The following is a 16,203-nucleotide window of genomic DNA, read 5'->3' on the forward strand; positions in this document are numbered from 1 at the left end:
TCTGGAGTTTCATTCGCCCCTAGTTTCGATTTCGAGTATCAATGGTACCTCAAATACATAACACTCCGCCTTGACAAAGTATACGATGTTTAAAAATGTGGTATCCAGCGTTTGGATTTCTGTTTAGAGTTTCGGGTTACAGCGTTAAGTGGTTAATCACGAGTTCATCCGACACTAAACGTTGATCAATAGCGAAATAATCATCGAATCTGGATACTATTCAGAGGCAATCTTTCCAGCTTCCCAGCATACTTCCTCTTTATCGCTTTGCACGGTTTAACTGGAATATTTCGATTATCCTCCTTCCGTCTGTTCTTCATTCTGCTTTGCGAGCATCGAGCTATCACACGAGTAAAGCCACATTCCTATGATTATAACGCTGTTCAAATATTTGATCGATCGTGCATACACTCAGGTATTTTGGGATTCACAAAAATGATTCTGATATTTAATAATGCTCTTTTGCGCATTAGAGAATGATATAACAACGTCTATTAAATGTAGCTATAGCAATTTTAGAATTTTGTTTACTCGATCTGTCTTTATTGGAAAAACTTATATAATAAAGAATGATATAACAACATCGTTCTTCGATACAAAATAGCAACTCGAAGTAATAGCACTATTAAATATTATTAAGGATAGCAATTGCGCCGTTATTTTTCTTATTTTATTCTCAAATCGGAACAACGTGGGAACGTGGCTTAGCGTTTAATTGCTCGTTGGAAACAAACGTTTAAATAAATTCTAAATCGGGGACCAATAAATGTATCTAAAAAAATAAAAAGAAAAAAATAAGAACGATATTTCGAGCAATACGAGGATTTATTTGTAAATCGATCGCGATTATCCGGAGAATGTTCACGGAGCATTCTGGTGGTAACATATTCTCGAGACAACGTTGCTTTTCTGTTTTTCAGCAATTCGGGCCAATCCTCGACGTGGAAATCATATTTAACGAAAGGGGAAGTAAGGTAAGCTCACGTCGCCCTTAGGCTGCGAGCCACCCCTGTCAACCCACCCCCGAAAATACTGTTAGATTTAAGCCACACTGTCGGCCCGAACGAAATCCTCGTCGCCGGGGTAAATTTGCTTCGCGCAGCCCGAAATCAACCCTGGCTCCCTTATTCCGTCGCTGGAACGTTAATCCACCCCCGATGCTCCAACCCCTTGGATCCTACGTATCTCGTGATTTCACGTGAAACAGCAAACCTTCCTTCTTTCTTGCCACCTACGAACCAGTCATCGAAACAAAATTTAGCAGAACTTGGCGAAGATATTGTTTCGAAATGAAACGAACTAGAATAAAATGGAGTAGACGACTTCGTCTCGTAACTTATTTACGCCAAACAATAATTCCAATTTTCGTTTCAAAGATTTCTCAGTCGATCAAAGGACGGTCCCTTCTCGATCATAACTTTTCCAATTTTCCTGCTCGCCTCCCACGACGTTTCTTCGTCGATCCTCTCCCCATTTTTCCCTGGACGACGCCACTTATTGGAAAAGTTCGCGCGAAGACGTATCCCGAGACACGAGGACTTCGCGAGGCCATAATCATTTTTTCGAGAAGACGCAGCACCCCCCACGGTCGCAAAATTTTAAAACAGTAAACTTTCGAGCAGCAATTCTCTGGAAAATCGAAAATGGAGACGCGGGGCGCTGCGTCTGCTCGTTCTGTGCGTTCTTTTGCAGCGCGGCGGCTACGATTCTCGGCGACATTTTGCGCAAACGGTCGCGAAATGGTGTCATTGTCGAACAGTTGGATCTCTGACGCGTTAAAAACACAGGAAAAATATTCTATCAACGTTCGAATACGTATTATAATTATTTTAATAGTCTTCTGAATATTTATTATTATTTACAGTTCTGGCATTTCGACCTGACGATAAAGTTTGTAATTTTAAAACAAAGTCGAAGCAGTGTAGCACAGTCTGGCGCGTTAAAGATACAACAGAAATATTCTATCAACGTTCGAGTACATATTATTATTATTTTAATAGTTTTCTGAATATTTATTTAATTCTGACATTTCGATCTAACGATGAAGTTTGTAATTTTAAAAGAAAGTCGAAGCAGTGTAGTATATTCGGACAACTCTAAAGAATTTCTGGAATTAAATCAAACGTACCAAAGGACATTTCACTCTCCAACCTCGTTTATAATTCTCGTTTCAAGATATGGAATGTTGGTCGAAGAGTATTTTTGGTACCTAGAAAAGGGCGACACAGAATGCGTAAGAAGAAGAGGCGCTTTGAGGATCCCAGATCCGAGCTGGGACCATTCTTTCGCGCGGGACAATGGCCGTCGCGTGATTCATAGGGATATTTCTTACACGTGGATCTTCCACGGGCTGTAGAATTCGATGAAAGGACGCAATCAGTACTCGAAATTCGATCTCGATCCTTCTCTCGTCGCAGACAATTACTTCCAATGGCCTTTCATATTTCTCCGCGACGGGCCTCGTCGATCCAGCGATGTATCAGCCGATCGCTGCGATTATTAACCCCGGGATTGGCCAGATTTCTCACGTGCTCTCGACAGAGCACTCCAGTTTCCACTTTTCTAAATAAAAAGAAATGATCATGTTCCATATGGAAGTTGACAGAGTTATTTATTTATTTCCAAATTCAGAGAAATTTTCATAGGCCCCAAGACCAGCTCTGCTCCTCAAATAAAATTGAAATTATCAGCCGATCGCTGCGATTATTAACCCGGAATTGGCCAGATTTCTCACGCTAGTTTCCACTTTTCTAAATGAAAAAAATGATCAAGGTTCCATGTGGAAGTTGACAGAGTTATTTATTTATTTCCAATTCAGAGAAATTTTCATAGGCCCCAAGATCAGCTCTGCTCCTTGAATAAAATTGAAATCAAACGAGCGTGCTCGTCAAAGCGGTTCCCAACGTTGGTGATCGATAGTGCATCGTTCCAATCTCGATATCAATGGTCGTCTCGAGGAAGAGGTCGTCGTTTGCTCCTCGAGGACGGGTAGGAAGTTCGTCCAAGGTTCCTAGATCTCTGGTTTCCGACCGGAATCGAACACGGACGAACGTCTGACGGGAGAGTGCATCTCCAATCGTCGCTCCGTTTATGCAAACACGCGGGAAAGCCGAAGGATCCGCGGGAAGAAAGAAAGAAAAAAAGGAGATCCCGGCCGAGAGAGACAGAGTTTGTCGTGCAGGAGAGTTTGAAATGCAAATAGGTTTCAATATGGATGACAACGGGTCTGGATAAGATCCGCAGTAATACATCGTGCCGACAGCCGGCATCCGGTGAGCTTGCATATTCAGCGTCTTTGCGTCAAGCACACTCAAGTGCACTTCGTCAAGCTCCTGCGGTTCCAGTAACCCAATAGGCTGCTGACGACGTCACGCACGCTCGTCCATTGTCCACTCGATGATGATGATCGAGCTACGCGCGCCTGGACAACGCAAACTCTCGCGATCCATCCACACTTTCGCTTGGAATTCAATTTTTTATGTACTCTCGACCCTCTGGATTTAATAAGTCTTTCAAACGATCGCTGTCGATTCTTCTCCTGCTCCACTTTCGACGCACGTAATTTGAAATGTTCCAGTCAGCCTCGAGGTTGAAGTTAATTCACTTACCAGGGATCCTTTTCGAACTTTTCCGATGGAGACCCGATTTGATTTAACTCGGGTTCGAATATTGCTTGGTTATCCCAGGATACAGTCTAGATTCGATTTAACCGCGAAAAGTTCTCTCGGTTCCTTGCCTCCAGACTTCGGGAACCGAATATCGGACTCCGATATCGATCGTAGAACTCTGCTCGAAACTTGGAGCTTAACGGAATTATAAAAACGTCGAGAAGGGATAAATTTTCATTTTTATTCGAAACTCGACCGTGCTTCAAAGTTCCAGGGTAGTTTTTTTACAACAGGTGTCTCGAGATTCTCGACGTTGTACGTAGAGTCAAACAATCCCCAAAGGTTGTGAAAGGCTTTGAAGGAACGGGTTGAAAAAGAATCGTGACTGAAATATGTATTCCCGTGCCAGTGTGTTTAACCGCGAAAGTCCAGCGTTCCCCAAAGGGTTAATTGGAGTTTCGTCTCTCTTTTTTCCTCCGCCCCGGGAGCGAAACTCCGGAAACTTTCGAGTCTATGAAATGGCGCACGGTAGAAGCTCTCTCTAGAGAGAAAACGGGGACTTTGCAACAGGGAAAGGCAACGGGGTCTCGAATAAAAGGTACGACCGCAGCGATTCGAGCGGAGCATCGTAATTGCATCAGAAATCCATTATTTCACCCGACTCGTCGCGAGTAATGATTTTCTGAAACGCCGTCCGCGTCGAGCTTCCAACACCGAGGACGGAAAAGTTCCGAAGGCGCTTTCTCCGTCGAGCCCATCCCGTGGAAACGTTACTTCGTAATCAGAAGCAGTTTTCAAGTTTCGAAACGCGTTAACGGGTGTGAAATTCTCGTCGATTACGAATCTTCTGTCACAGTTTTCGAGCGGTAGCCTCAAGTTGGCGATTAGTGCCTCTTAACGAGGACATCGATCTTGTCGCGAGACGTGTTAACGTAAGACTTAACCCTACTACGTAATCTCGTTAACGCTACTCCGCGTACAGTTGACCGGGAAAACAACTGAAGAGTTTAAATAAAAATTGAGAAAAATTCAATGTTCACGGTTCGAAGGGTCGCTCGATACGTTTCTTCCATCGAACGTCATCAGATTCTATTACGTTTTCCTCGTTTCGTCGATTCATATCCTGGCGAATCGAGGGACGAGACAAATCAGACAACGATTTCCCGACGAGAATCAAATAAAAAACGTCAGCCGGCTGTTAGGGTTCGTCCGTGGAGCAATAATGGCAACAGAGGCGGTACATTTCGGTTCGTCCAGGGCAGTTCTGACAGGAAGTCCGGCCGGAGTCGCGTCCGTCGAGCCAGCCAATCCCCAAATGGAATACACAGCTTTGCCCCGGTTACAAGCCTGGAAGTGGATTAATTAAACGCCGTTGACGACGGTTGTCGTCCCTGGCGGACGGCGTCGCGAATCCTCCGAATGCACAGGATCCCCCTTTTTCGTCTCCCAGGCGACGATCGACTTCGATTAGTCGCGACGAGTTACGCTCGCTGAATCCCGGTGTGTGCAACCTACCTGAGATAAGGCATCACGCTCCAGTTAATCCGTGAAATCTCCCAGGGAAACCGCTCTGCACACGTGCAGACCCTGAAATTACTCTCTGTCGCCATCTTGGACGATCATTAGAACCGTTTTCTGCTCGTAGGAAACGTTCGAACATTTTTATGTGGCAAACTGACCACTGTCCAGGTGGACGTTTAGGGGTTTCATCGTCAGAGACGTTCGTCTACTATTTTTTTTAGCAGAAATAACAGTTGTGGTGGATTCGAGATTTTTTATCGTCGTTAAAATCTCGAGGAACATGATATATATTGTAGGTGGAGGGAATAATTTTAAATCATCTTCCAAGGATGTCGATTCTCACGATATTTGTTCTTATTGAATCTTATGGGAATAAATGTTGATCAGTTGGAGTATCGAGAGTTGTATGATCGCTGTGAGCTTTCGAGGCTCTCGTCGCCCCTCAAAGCTTGTCACTGGTTGTTGTCGATCAGAGTTTCGTGTGTTCTATCGTCGCTGAAAGCTGCCACTGAGGAAGAGGATTTGAAACCTCTCAATATCGCTGAAGACTTTCATTCATAGCGACGATCCCGTTGATTCTTCGCCAATTAATTGGAAGTTCAAGGCTCGTGCCATTGGCCCCGATTCTTACAGCGAACATAAACGTTGCTCGATAATTCCTGTTTAATAAAATAGTAATGATCAAAATGTCGAATCTTCCGATATCGTCGATGGGTGCATTAGGATGATTGCTCTTCGACGTTGCCGATTAGTTCGAGGATTAGGCTCTCATCGTCGCTCGGAGCTGTCAGAGCTGGCCTAAAATGCTGTCGTCTAATTAAGATCGAAGTTCTCGGTCCAGTAAGCCTCGGCTCTATCGATACTTTACGTCAGGAATTAGGGGAGCTCTTGAAAATATTAGGAAAGTAAATAACGAGCGTCAATAGGCTTTTTTAAAATAGTGTTTCTGCACTGGCCACGAACGAAGCTTACGATTCTGGCGATTTAAGTTTAATTAAAAATACGGTGTTTAAATTTCTGAACGTTCGCGAGCAAGGCTATACAAAGGCGAGTAGGATTCTCAGAAAACCTATTTCTGTGCAGAATCAGATACAGGATTTGCAAGAAACAAAGGCTCCGGGCGGCGATAACGATAGAAATCTCCTGACGTCGAGAGATGCGATCTGAGTCTTTGTTCTTTAAACTAGCCTCGATTTTTAGCGCACGCCGCGCGAATTCGTAAGGGATCTTTAACACTAAACCTACCGGCACTTCGTGTATACCCATTCCTAGTAAGACTGCTCAAATGACATTCTATTTCTCTTTTACGAGGCAACGTACTTCTAATTTTTGCATTATATGTATAGAAAGTTGTTTTTTGATGTTTATAAGTTGATGTTCTTAGACAATGGAAATTGAAGATTCTCTCCTTTCATCCTTGCTATACGTATATTTCTTATTTACATCGGAAGTTAACCAGAATTAGGTACCAAATTTTGTCCAGTTTTTTTACAAAAAAAATATAAATCATTCAACCGGTCGTGGTAGGCAAGACAAACTATATTTTTCTCAGAAAACAAACAACAAGAATAGATGTGAATATTGTAAAATTCATTGTACGCATTCTATAGGAAAAGTCGTGAAGTTAAATGGCGCTAAAATAATATTGTGTGTTAGAAATTCTAAACGAAATTTAAAAAACGGTCATTTGACCGGTCACAGGAGGTTTATTGTTAAGCGCCGGGCAACGGGGGTAAACCTTTTGCGGAAAAGTCCGATAAATCGCGCGAAAACGGCCTCCGTTGCGCGTATAATTCCAAACGCTAGTCGACATTCATCACGCGTCAGAGATCCAGCGGCGACAATGGCGCGCCCTCGTCCCCGGCCGTTTGCATTGCAAATACATTTCGCGGCATTTTCACGGGAAAGAAATACGCGAGATATCGTAGCCGTCGCTTTTTAGCATTTAAGCGACCCGGGGATCCACGTGGCCGCGGAAAAACGCACGCGATCGCCACGGAAAAACTGCTCGAGAGACGCTTACGCTAGTCTCGGTTTTCATTTATTGTAATTAATTCTATTTTCAACGTTTCAACCAGCTGTTAGAGTCGTTCTCGATGAGCTTGCTATTTCTGAACGCGATTATTCCAATAATTAATTCCTAAACGCGTCCCTCGAGCAGTGGGAATCGGTCAGAGACGCGCAAAATTTATATAGAATCGACCTATTTCGTTTAATGGTGAACTGTCTGTCTGTTCTCCGAGTTCGTCTGTTATTCCCAATACGAAACTTTTGACTAGACAAGATAATTTTGGCCGTTTCTGGTCGAATCTCTCGATTCCCACGCGTCTGCCCGTGGCTCTCGCGAAGGACTTACCGCGCGAGAGCCACGCTCTAATATTAAGGTGAGCGAGAGAGTGATGATCGCGCGAGTCTGTGAGAGAGACATTTTCTCGAAAGCTTCGTCAATGTAAATGGAATGTGGCATCCCTAATGAAGTGCAGCATTTTGGAGACGAGATATACTTTGAGACCAGCGCGGAGGAGGGCGCCGATCGCGTTGCCAATTAATTCATATTTTGCAATCTAGAATTCGTAAGAATTTTATCGGAAAGAATCTAAAAAATTGAAGGCAACCGTTCGCCGCGCTTCTCTGGCGCTGAGTATGTGCCAGTGACACGTACATACATACCATAATATAACCAATGGTGTTAGTTCTCGTAGTTGTTAGACGAGCTATTGCATTTTTACTAGCTAGCATTCCGCATTTTATCATTATTTAGCTCCCATTGGTTATAAGGCAGCTCGGTGCACCTTGCGTAACTGTGTTCGCGGCTGCTTTCGACGAACTGTGTACGAAATAATTAAAAAAAACATCAATCCCTGATCCACCTCCCCCCTCACCCACTCGACACGTTGTCAGGATCCATGTTGCAACGTTCGCGGATCGCGACAGAGATTTATTTATTTTTTTTTTTTCCTCGATAACGTCTTCTCGTTCTCGGTCGCGGATCAGTTTCGAACGATGGACGCAGCAGCGGACACACGGTGCCGCCCGGTGAACCCGGCTGCCGCCACTTCCGGTCGCGGAGGAGACCCTCGGGAGATGCTGCCCATTTGATTTGATGAAACTTTGTCACACCTCGTTTCATCCGACGCTATATTACATCTAACCAACCTCCACTCTATGTTCCTTTATTTTTCTCTCTCTCTCTATCTCTCTCTCTCACTCTCTCTCTCTCTTTAACGAGTTTCCCCAAGGCGTTTCAAGGCCAGCACACATACGAATCAGCAGCAGCTAAAACAGAAACGAGATTACCACTGACTAACCAACTAGCGCGACTTTGCCTGTCCAACGAGTCGATCTTTCCGAGCTCAGACCTCTGCGTTCGAACTTCTCCAGAGACCCGTTCGTTCGGTCTCTCGCTCTCTCCACCACACATTATTATGGTTCACACACCGCGCCGAGTCTTTACTAATCCACCTGCAACGTATTGGGCCCGTAACACATGAAATGTCCCCAATCAGAGGGTTTTATTAACCTTTTACAAGAATTAAAAACATATTTTACAGGAACGTTTCGATTTCCTTCTGCTTCGCGAGTCTTCTAAAATCTTCTGTTTATCGTACAAGTAGTATCGCTAGTAAACTTTCACGCATCGCTAAAGAAATTTAACGAACCTTTATAGTAAGAGTAAAATAATTTTTCAAGGGACATTTCGCACGTTGCAACCCAATACAAATAGCATGATACCGTACATATTTATATTACCATTGCATCCTCCGAAGTTTCTTAAATATATATATGTATATATAACGAATATACGTATATGTATATTGACACAGACACACAGACACTTCACACGCATACATACATAGACACGTGTACATGTACGTACGTATCTCTATCTGATTGTTATATCATTATTATATATGTAAATAGTAGTCGCACGCTTTTGTCTAGGCGAGTCGAAGGTATTAATGAAAGGCCCATGCTTCTACCTCTTTTATTATTCACGTATGTGTATTAGGATAGAGAAATGCTGCTTTCGATCTCACAAACCGTTTTGTCCGGCGTTTTTTACAGTCTCACGCGCCGTTTTTTGGCTCTTCTCGTTGCAACAACATTATTCTCTCACATTCTCTCTGTCGAAACGTCCCCCCCACCTTCGACATCCTCGTCCAACCCCTTTGTCACCCCATCCCCCATCCCCTGCAGGGTGCAGAAAATACATCCATCGGATACAATCCGACTAATACTAATTTTAGATTCGTTCGTGAGTTTATCTCATCTTTTTTACCAACGAATTCTATTCAGTACTCCGTCGAGAGATAAAGTTCACTCCGGATCATTGGATCTCAGGAAAGGATCTCGCAGATATTATTTATAGTAGATTTTTTTGCACCCTGTGCGCAAGCTTGGACGCACGGTCTGGTCTTGGGAAAACCTGATCTTGGTTCGATTTCCCGGGGTGTTTAAAATTCGAAGGAAATTTCACGGGGGGGGAAGAGTCTCACGACCAAGACTCTGGGCCATAATGTCGAATATTCCAGCGGGGGTGGAGAATCCCTTTCGAAACAGACTCGTTCGAACTTCTTATCCGCGACGTTCGCGGAGATCGAACGTTTCCCCGGGTCCGGGAAGCCTTGAAACTCCTTGGAACCCCTGTCGTCGAACTCGTTGATGATCCATTGCGAACGAGAGAGAGATCGTACGAAAGAAGAGATGGATGGAAACGGAGAGAAGAATATCTCTCGTGCCACTTCCATTGCAGAACACAGACGCACACACTCCTTGTCTCTTGACTCACCCTTTCACCCTTTCATCCCCCTCTCTCTCTCTCTCTCTCTCTCCTCTCTCTCTCTCTCTCTCTCTCTGTATACGTGTGTGTGTGCGTGTGTGTATATATATATATTATGTTTATATATACATATACATATAATCTTGAAACTCGTATTGTTTTGTGCGCTTTTATATCGCTGTTTGCCAGCTTCGGTCACAAACTTCAAGTATTCTTCGAGTTCCGTCGTTTCCCTCCAATTTTCATCCCCCTACTCCCAACGCCTTCCCGTTTAATGCTACACGTACACGCACAGAGCATTAATTTATTCACGAGGACACACGACCGTATAAATCGTTCTTTACGAGGGTGGTGTAAATCTTAACAAGGAAAAGTTGCAAATATAGCTGCATACGTTACTAACTTAACGTCGAGTAAAAGTGTATATTTTCTTGTTGATTTAAAAAAAAACAGACGGTTCTCGTGGATTAAAAGTACGAGAAAATTCTGATTACAGGCTGTAGTTAAAACCGCAAGTTCCAAATTTCGGAAATTCGCGTAAAGCAGGAAATCGCTGCAATCGTAGGAAGAAATTGCACCGTGAACGGGATAAAATTTCCGTATCGTCGTGTCGAGTTTAGTTGTTGAACGGAACAAGAGAATGACGAAAGTGGGCACAAGTCCGCGAGCACATGATCTTATCGCGTCCCTAGAATAATAGTGTTATATTCCTAGACCCGTAATATCGTAACTACGTAATTGGACTTACATTGTACTACGTACCACTTGTGCGACGCGATTATTTCGAAAACCTTGATCTCCGCAGACGACAATGGAAAATAAACATGCACGTTTCTGAGTTAACGCGACTGTCACGGGAGGGCAACTAAACATCGCGATTAAATTAAGAATCTCGAGTCTAGATTTTGATAAATGGACTTACACCACTGTCGCGATAAACGGAGCATATATCGATAGTTCTGAAAGCTTAAATTCGAGTCTTTTTCGTAACGTAATTGATTCTCGGCGAAGAATTATTTCGCGAAATATCAAAGAAAGTGAAAAACACGGAGTATGGAATCCCCGAGCCTTTTTCCCCGAGAAATCGAGGCGATTTCTCTCCGCCAGCCCGCTCCTATCGACAATCACGCATTTATCCACACAACGTATGGTCGATTGATCGTTTGTCTTGGTTGTTCGTTGGATAGCTGTCTCATCTGGAACACGGCACACGCTCACACTCGGTCGAAGTAGTGTTTAACACCTTTTCTTTCCTATACTCTGTCTTGCCCACGTCTTGCACCTAGCTGTTAAGTAATTGGTCGATCATTGTTACACGCCACACGCGACGTTGATCACTTGTGTCGCTTCCGTACGTGTTCGTATCCCGTTGAAACCTCGTCAAATCGTAACCGACGTATTTATTTTCTTTTTCTTTTTCTACGATTACACCCGGCGGCACGCTAACGGCGACAACCGAGCCCGTAATACGGTTAATAAAGGCGCTGGTTCTCGGAAACTTGGCAGTCGACGATTAAGACGTGGCACGATGGCGTGAAAATAAGGTATTTCCGAGCCTTAATGCTCGGTCTCCAGACATTACGACCGCGGGAAATCTTCACCTCGGTTGTTACGTCGACGGATTTCGCGGTTGCGGAGAGAATTGGAGAGCTGTTGCGTCGCGTCGAGGACTCGAGAAATCGTTAAGGAAGTCGTTAACGATGGCCAACGACCCGTATAGCAAAAACAAAGCGCGATACAGGAAACGTTGTGGCACCAGACGACGGAACACGGACAGAAATCGTTCCATCCTCGCGAGTTCGATTCTTCGTCTCGAATCCGATCGAGTTACGCTACAAGTTTCGAATCTAATTCGACGCCTAAACCCTGTTCCAGCAGTTTCTAATCCGATCGAATCGGTGTCACGGTTCGAATTACAGGACTCGTTTGTTCGTACTCGATCCAATTAAGTACCCGTCACCGAACTTCGCCAGTCTCCTTAGACTAGATCCAGACGTTTCGTGGTTTCTGATTCAATCGAGTCATAGGTGGAAATTTTGTATTATTTGGCTCAGTATTCAACGTCGTAGGATCTCCACGCTCGACTCAGCATCCATTTATTCGTTTCCGCTCGAATCCGAGCCGCTGTCACGGTAATGTCCCGGTAATGAGACCTATTCCGAAGCTTGTTCTTGCCTTTCGTTCGAACCCGAAATATCAAAATCCACTGCCCACCGCAACGAGGCGGTTTCGTGGCCACATTAATCAATGTCCCGTGCTCTGTTTTCAATGTCTGAGCATCGAAGGAGTCGCGAAACAGGTGACCAACGCTCGACCGTGCGTTTTCTTCGCGCGTCAAGCCGCGGCTATTAATCACGGTCCACGGGCCAATTAGTCATCTCGCGATCGTATCTATTTCTCGCGACGTCTTACTTACACCGTGTCGTATCCGTTCCAACAGATCTCGCGTCGGTAATTGGCTGTGTTCGAGTCCTGTTTCTCGGAAACTCTTCCACGGATCTTCCTTTGAGAACTTTAAAAATACTTGAATCGTATAATTTTTACATTTGTTCGTTGTGTAATACTACTGGTAGCTAAAATAGATACTAGGTGTCTTGTAGATTCGAAGATTAATTAGGGTTTTTCGCGGATAAACGCTGTCCCCTGCATCAGTGGAGGATTAATGGCTGGAACGACTATGTTCCAATCTCCGAAATTTCTAAATCACTGCAACGACGGGTATGAGAAATCCCTTCGCGTTTCTCGTAATTACGTTCAGGTGTTGACGCGTTTAACCGCGCGTGCACGTCGCGGAAACTCGGTACCGCGCGATAATTAACTCCTAAGCGGCGCATAAAATATCATTATTCTCGCATCTACGACAGAGCAGCCTTGACGGTCGCGATTTCGTCGCGAGACAAGGGAAAGTGCACGAGAACACTTTTTCGCGTCGAAGCGATATCTTTTTCCATCGATGGTTCCTCGCAAACAGAACAAAATTAAAATATTATTAAAAATTCCAGTTAATAGATCTCCAATTCCCCGACGATAGGTATAAACGGAGGCTAGTAACTTCACAGACGAGGTATAAATCCGTTCAGTATTATAGGAGTCATGGCCGTCTGAAAATTGGACCATTTCTATGGGTTTTTTTTCACTTTACGGTATCAAGTAACAATTTTTTCCAATATTGTCAGAATTTCTACATATTATTCATTAAAATACGTGTTGTTTGCATTTGCAAAATTAAAATCGTCCAATCCGTTTATTAGTTACGACGTTTTAAACATACACATGAAATTTCAGGGAAACATGTCAATGTATGGTCAGATATGGTATTTTTGGTAAAGAATTTTTTTCACAAAAGTGCGTAGGAATTCGAGGGTATGTATATTCACCAAAAATAATTGTAATTGACCCCCGCAACTGAACATAATTTTTTTTAGTACAATTTGAAATTTTTTCTTTTCGCCGAAAAATTTCAGCACCTATCGATTTTTCTTAAAAATTCGTTTTTCATTTTTACTAATTTTATTTGACGCCCTACAGAAAAGTTGCCTAATACTTTTTTGTAGGTACCCATGAGCTCTACTTCAGAAAAAAGTTTCATTGAAATATATTCACTATTGCAAAAGTTATGTCTGTTTGAAAATTGAACCAGTTTTAGGGGGTTTTTCTCATTTTACGGGGTCAAGGAACAACTTTTCCAATATTTTTAGAATTGCTACATATTCTTCACCAAAATATGCGTTAATTGCCGTTTGAAACATTAAAATCCTCCAATCCGTTCAGAAGTTATGATAATTTGAACATTCGCATAAAATTTCCGGGCAACCCTTTGCCGTTAGGAATTTTTTTCTCGAAAGTGGTTCGGATTTCGGGGATTCGTCTGTTGACCAAAAATAACTATAATCGACCCCCGCAGCTAAGAATAATTTTTTCAGAATGATTTGAAATTTTTTTTCTTCGCCGAAAAATTTCGACATCTAAAATTGGGCCACTTTCAGTCCATAAGGTGTAAGGTCTACTCGTATACCTCGTCTGTGACAACTTCTCTAAAAATTTGCTCTATCAGATAACGAGTCCCACCATAACTTTCGCGGATCCTGCATTCTCGACGTCGTAAACTCGAACAACGTGCGCGATAGCGTAAAAAGTTGCGCTTTAACGTCGTTGGTGAACGAATTTCCGCTACGTGGGAAAGATTTCTTTCAAGAACGGTTCTTCGTCCCCGTGGATACGCTATGGCGGTCGTTAAAATCTAGGCTCGAAGAAACTGGACGCATTTTCCTCGCAAAAACGTGCATCAGGCTGAAATCCTCGGCGAATTCGAGTCGGTTGCACCTGTTCCGTGGCGTGTCAGATGAGAATCTTCTCTCAGAAGGCATAACAATAATTGCAGGCCGTGTATCGTTTCCGCGACGATTCGAGGAGGCCTCGTTGGCCCGGGCGATACGCCAGCTGATTAATGGCGAGCCTGCACACTTCCCTTGATACTTGTGCATCACCCGTTAACCGAGATCTCCCGAGATATAGCGCGAAAAACGCGCCAGCAACGAAAAATTTTTAGACAAAACGATGGTGTTTGGTTTCCCATCGATGTTTCGCCGTTTGAAAAAGGGCAATATTGTTCCCTGAAGTTTTCCCGATATTTCGGTCTACGTAGTATCGAGTTTGTTGGCTCCGATTTCGAGCAAAACTGTAAATAAATTTGATTGGGAATATTTTTGGAGAAATTCCGTCGTTTCGAACGATTCGAGGGAGAGTTTGTTTTGTCGAATTTCTGGTTCGACCAACGTCTGTTTCGAAAGATTCGCAAAACCAAGGATTAATTTCCTGAAAGAAGAGGAAGAGGTTGGCGTGGCCTGCACGCCAACCTCAATTTTCCGAAGTCCGATAAGGCTTTAAAGAGGTTTTCGTTCGAGATCGCGATCTCTCGTCGCGTGAACCTCGCCTGCAAACGCTCTTCCGGACTATCGTCGAAGAAAATTACCGTGGAAAGTGGGCGTAAACGTTTGGACAGTGTATTTTAGTCGAGCGTTCAGATGTCTGACGAGCATGTCCTTCGATTCTGCTCGCGATAACAACTGGACGTTCGTTTCCGTCAGTTGCAAATGTACATGGAAGCTACAAATACGAAATTAATTTCGTTTTAAATTATTAAAAATAAAATTTCCGAGTGTCTAAATTCATTTCGTTTCGTTATTTAAATATTCTGATTTATTGCAGTAGATGTTCTGTATTGGTGTTATTTGCCACGGAGTCGTAGAAAATCGGGAAATTCCAAAGTCCGCGTAAAGCTGGCGCTAGACAATTCGATGCACGTACTCGATATGGAGATCGATTCGGTGCCTATTCGATTCCCCTTACGTTTTTCCATCCGCTATATCGCCGGAGCAGCTTATCGACATTATGGTGATTTCCCAAGCGAGTCGTCGCTGGATAGGATTCGTCTCGCGAAAACTCGTTGAAAAGTACCGGAGGACCCTCTCCCAACCGAGTGAAAATATTCGTATTCGAGGCAACGGGTTTTATAAACATATTTTTGTTATTTTATGTGTTCTCGTTCTTCCCTGCGTTCCTCGCTGGAACGCGTGTTTTTGTTAGTTGATAGCAGAGGCGGAACAATGGAATCAAATAATCAACAACAAATGGATGGGGGAATATTTTTCTTGGTGTTTCGAAATTCCCCATTCGTTTCGACGAGTGCTTTGATTTTCTTGCGATGAAAGTTCCGCAACTGTTGTTATTAATTAATATTCAGGTTGTGAATATTCATTTGCAACGTTCAAATAGCTTCGATGGTTCTGTGACGTGTGAAGCAGTCGATGGTCTTTTCGATTTGTGCTACTACGTTTAGAGGCTCGATTCTCTCGAAAATTCTCGTTTAATTAGAAAATCTAATCCCCTTCCTCTCCCTCCGTGGCAAGAAAAATCCCCCAGTTTCCACCCTGAAAATTGGATCTCTAGTTTCTCAAAGTCGCTCACGGTTGGTGACTCCCAAAGTCAAAAGCGAACACACAATATGCTTGGAAAATCGGGCAAAGTGAGTTATCGCAAAGGTTTCCACGAGAACCCACCCCCCTGGCTTCTGTGTCCTCCAATTAGGCCGTCCCTCCCGAGATTAATTAACGAAACGCAGAGAAATCGTAGCTCGATTATTCCAAGGCAATTCTCGACGGAGCAATTCAATTTCCGCCATCGATTCGATTATGGTCCCCTAACGAAACGAGTTACGATGTTCCTTGAGGGGAACACCGTGCATTACGTCAGGGCCACCCCCCTTGGCAACTTTGCGTTCTCCTCTTTCGTTCT

At 43.6% G+C, this 16,203-nt stretch overlaps 1 protein-coding gene across 7 annotated transcripts in view; it reads left to right on the forward strand.

Annotated features, from left to right (window-relative positions):
• Positions 1–16,203, forward strand: part of LOC122400918 (RNA binding protein fox-1 homolog 2-like) — a 324,965-nt gene that overhangs the window by 240,271 nt on the left and 68,491 nt on the right. For 6 of the 7 annotated variants that reach the window (XM_043402678.1, XM_043402679.1, XM_043402677.1 and 3 more), the window contains one exon: positions 921–974. The exons of the other annotated variant lie outside the window; for it this stretch is intronic. In XM_043402678.1, coding sequence (XP_043258613.1) covers positions 921–974 — 54 coding nt within the window. The remainder of the gene's footprint in view (positions 1–920; positions 975–16,203) is intronic. 7 annotated transcript variants of the gene reach the window in all.

The sequence above is a fragment of the Colletes gigas genome, unplaced genomic scaffold, assembly GCF_013123115.1.
Source record: "Colletes gigas isolate AHSC1104 unplaced genomic scaffold, ASM1312311v1 Colletes_gigas_Sc00020, whole genome shotgun sequence".
Classification (NCBI taxonomy): Eukaryota; Metazoa; Arthropoda; class Insecta; order Hymenoptera; family Colletidae; genus Colletes; species Colletes gigas.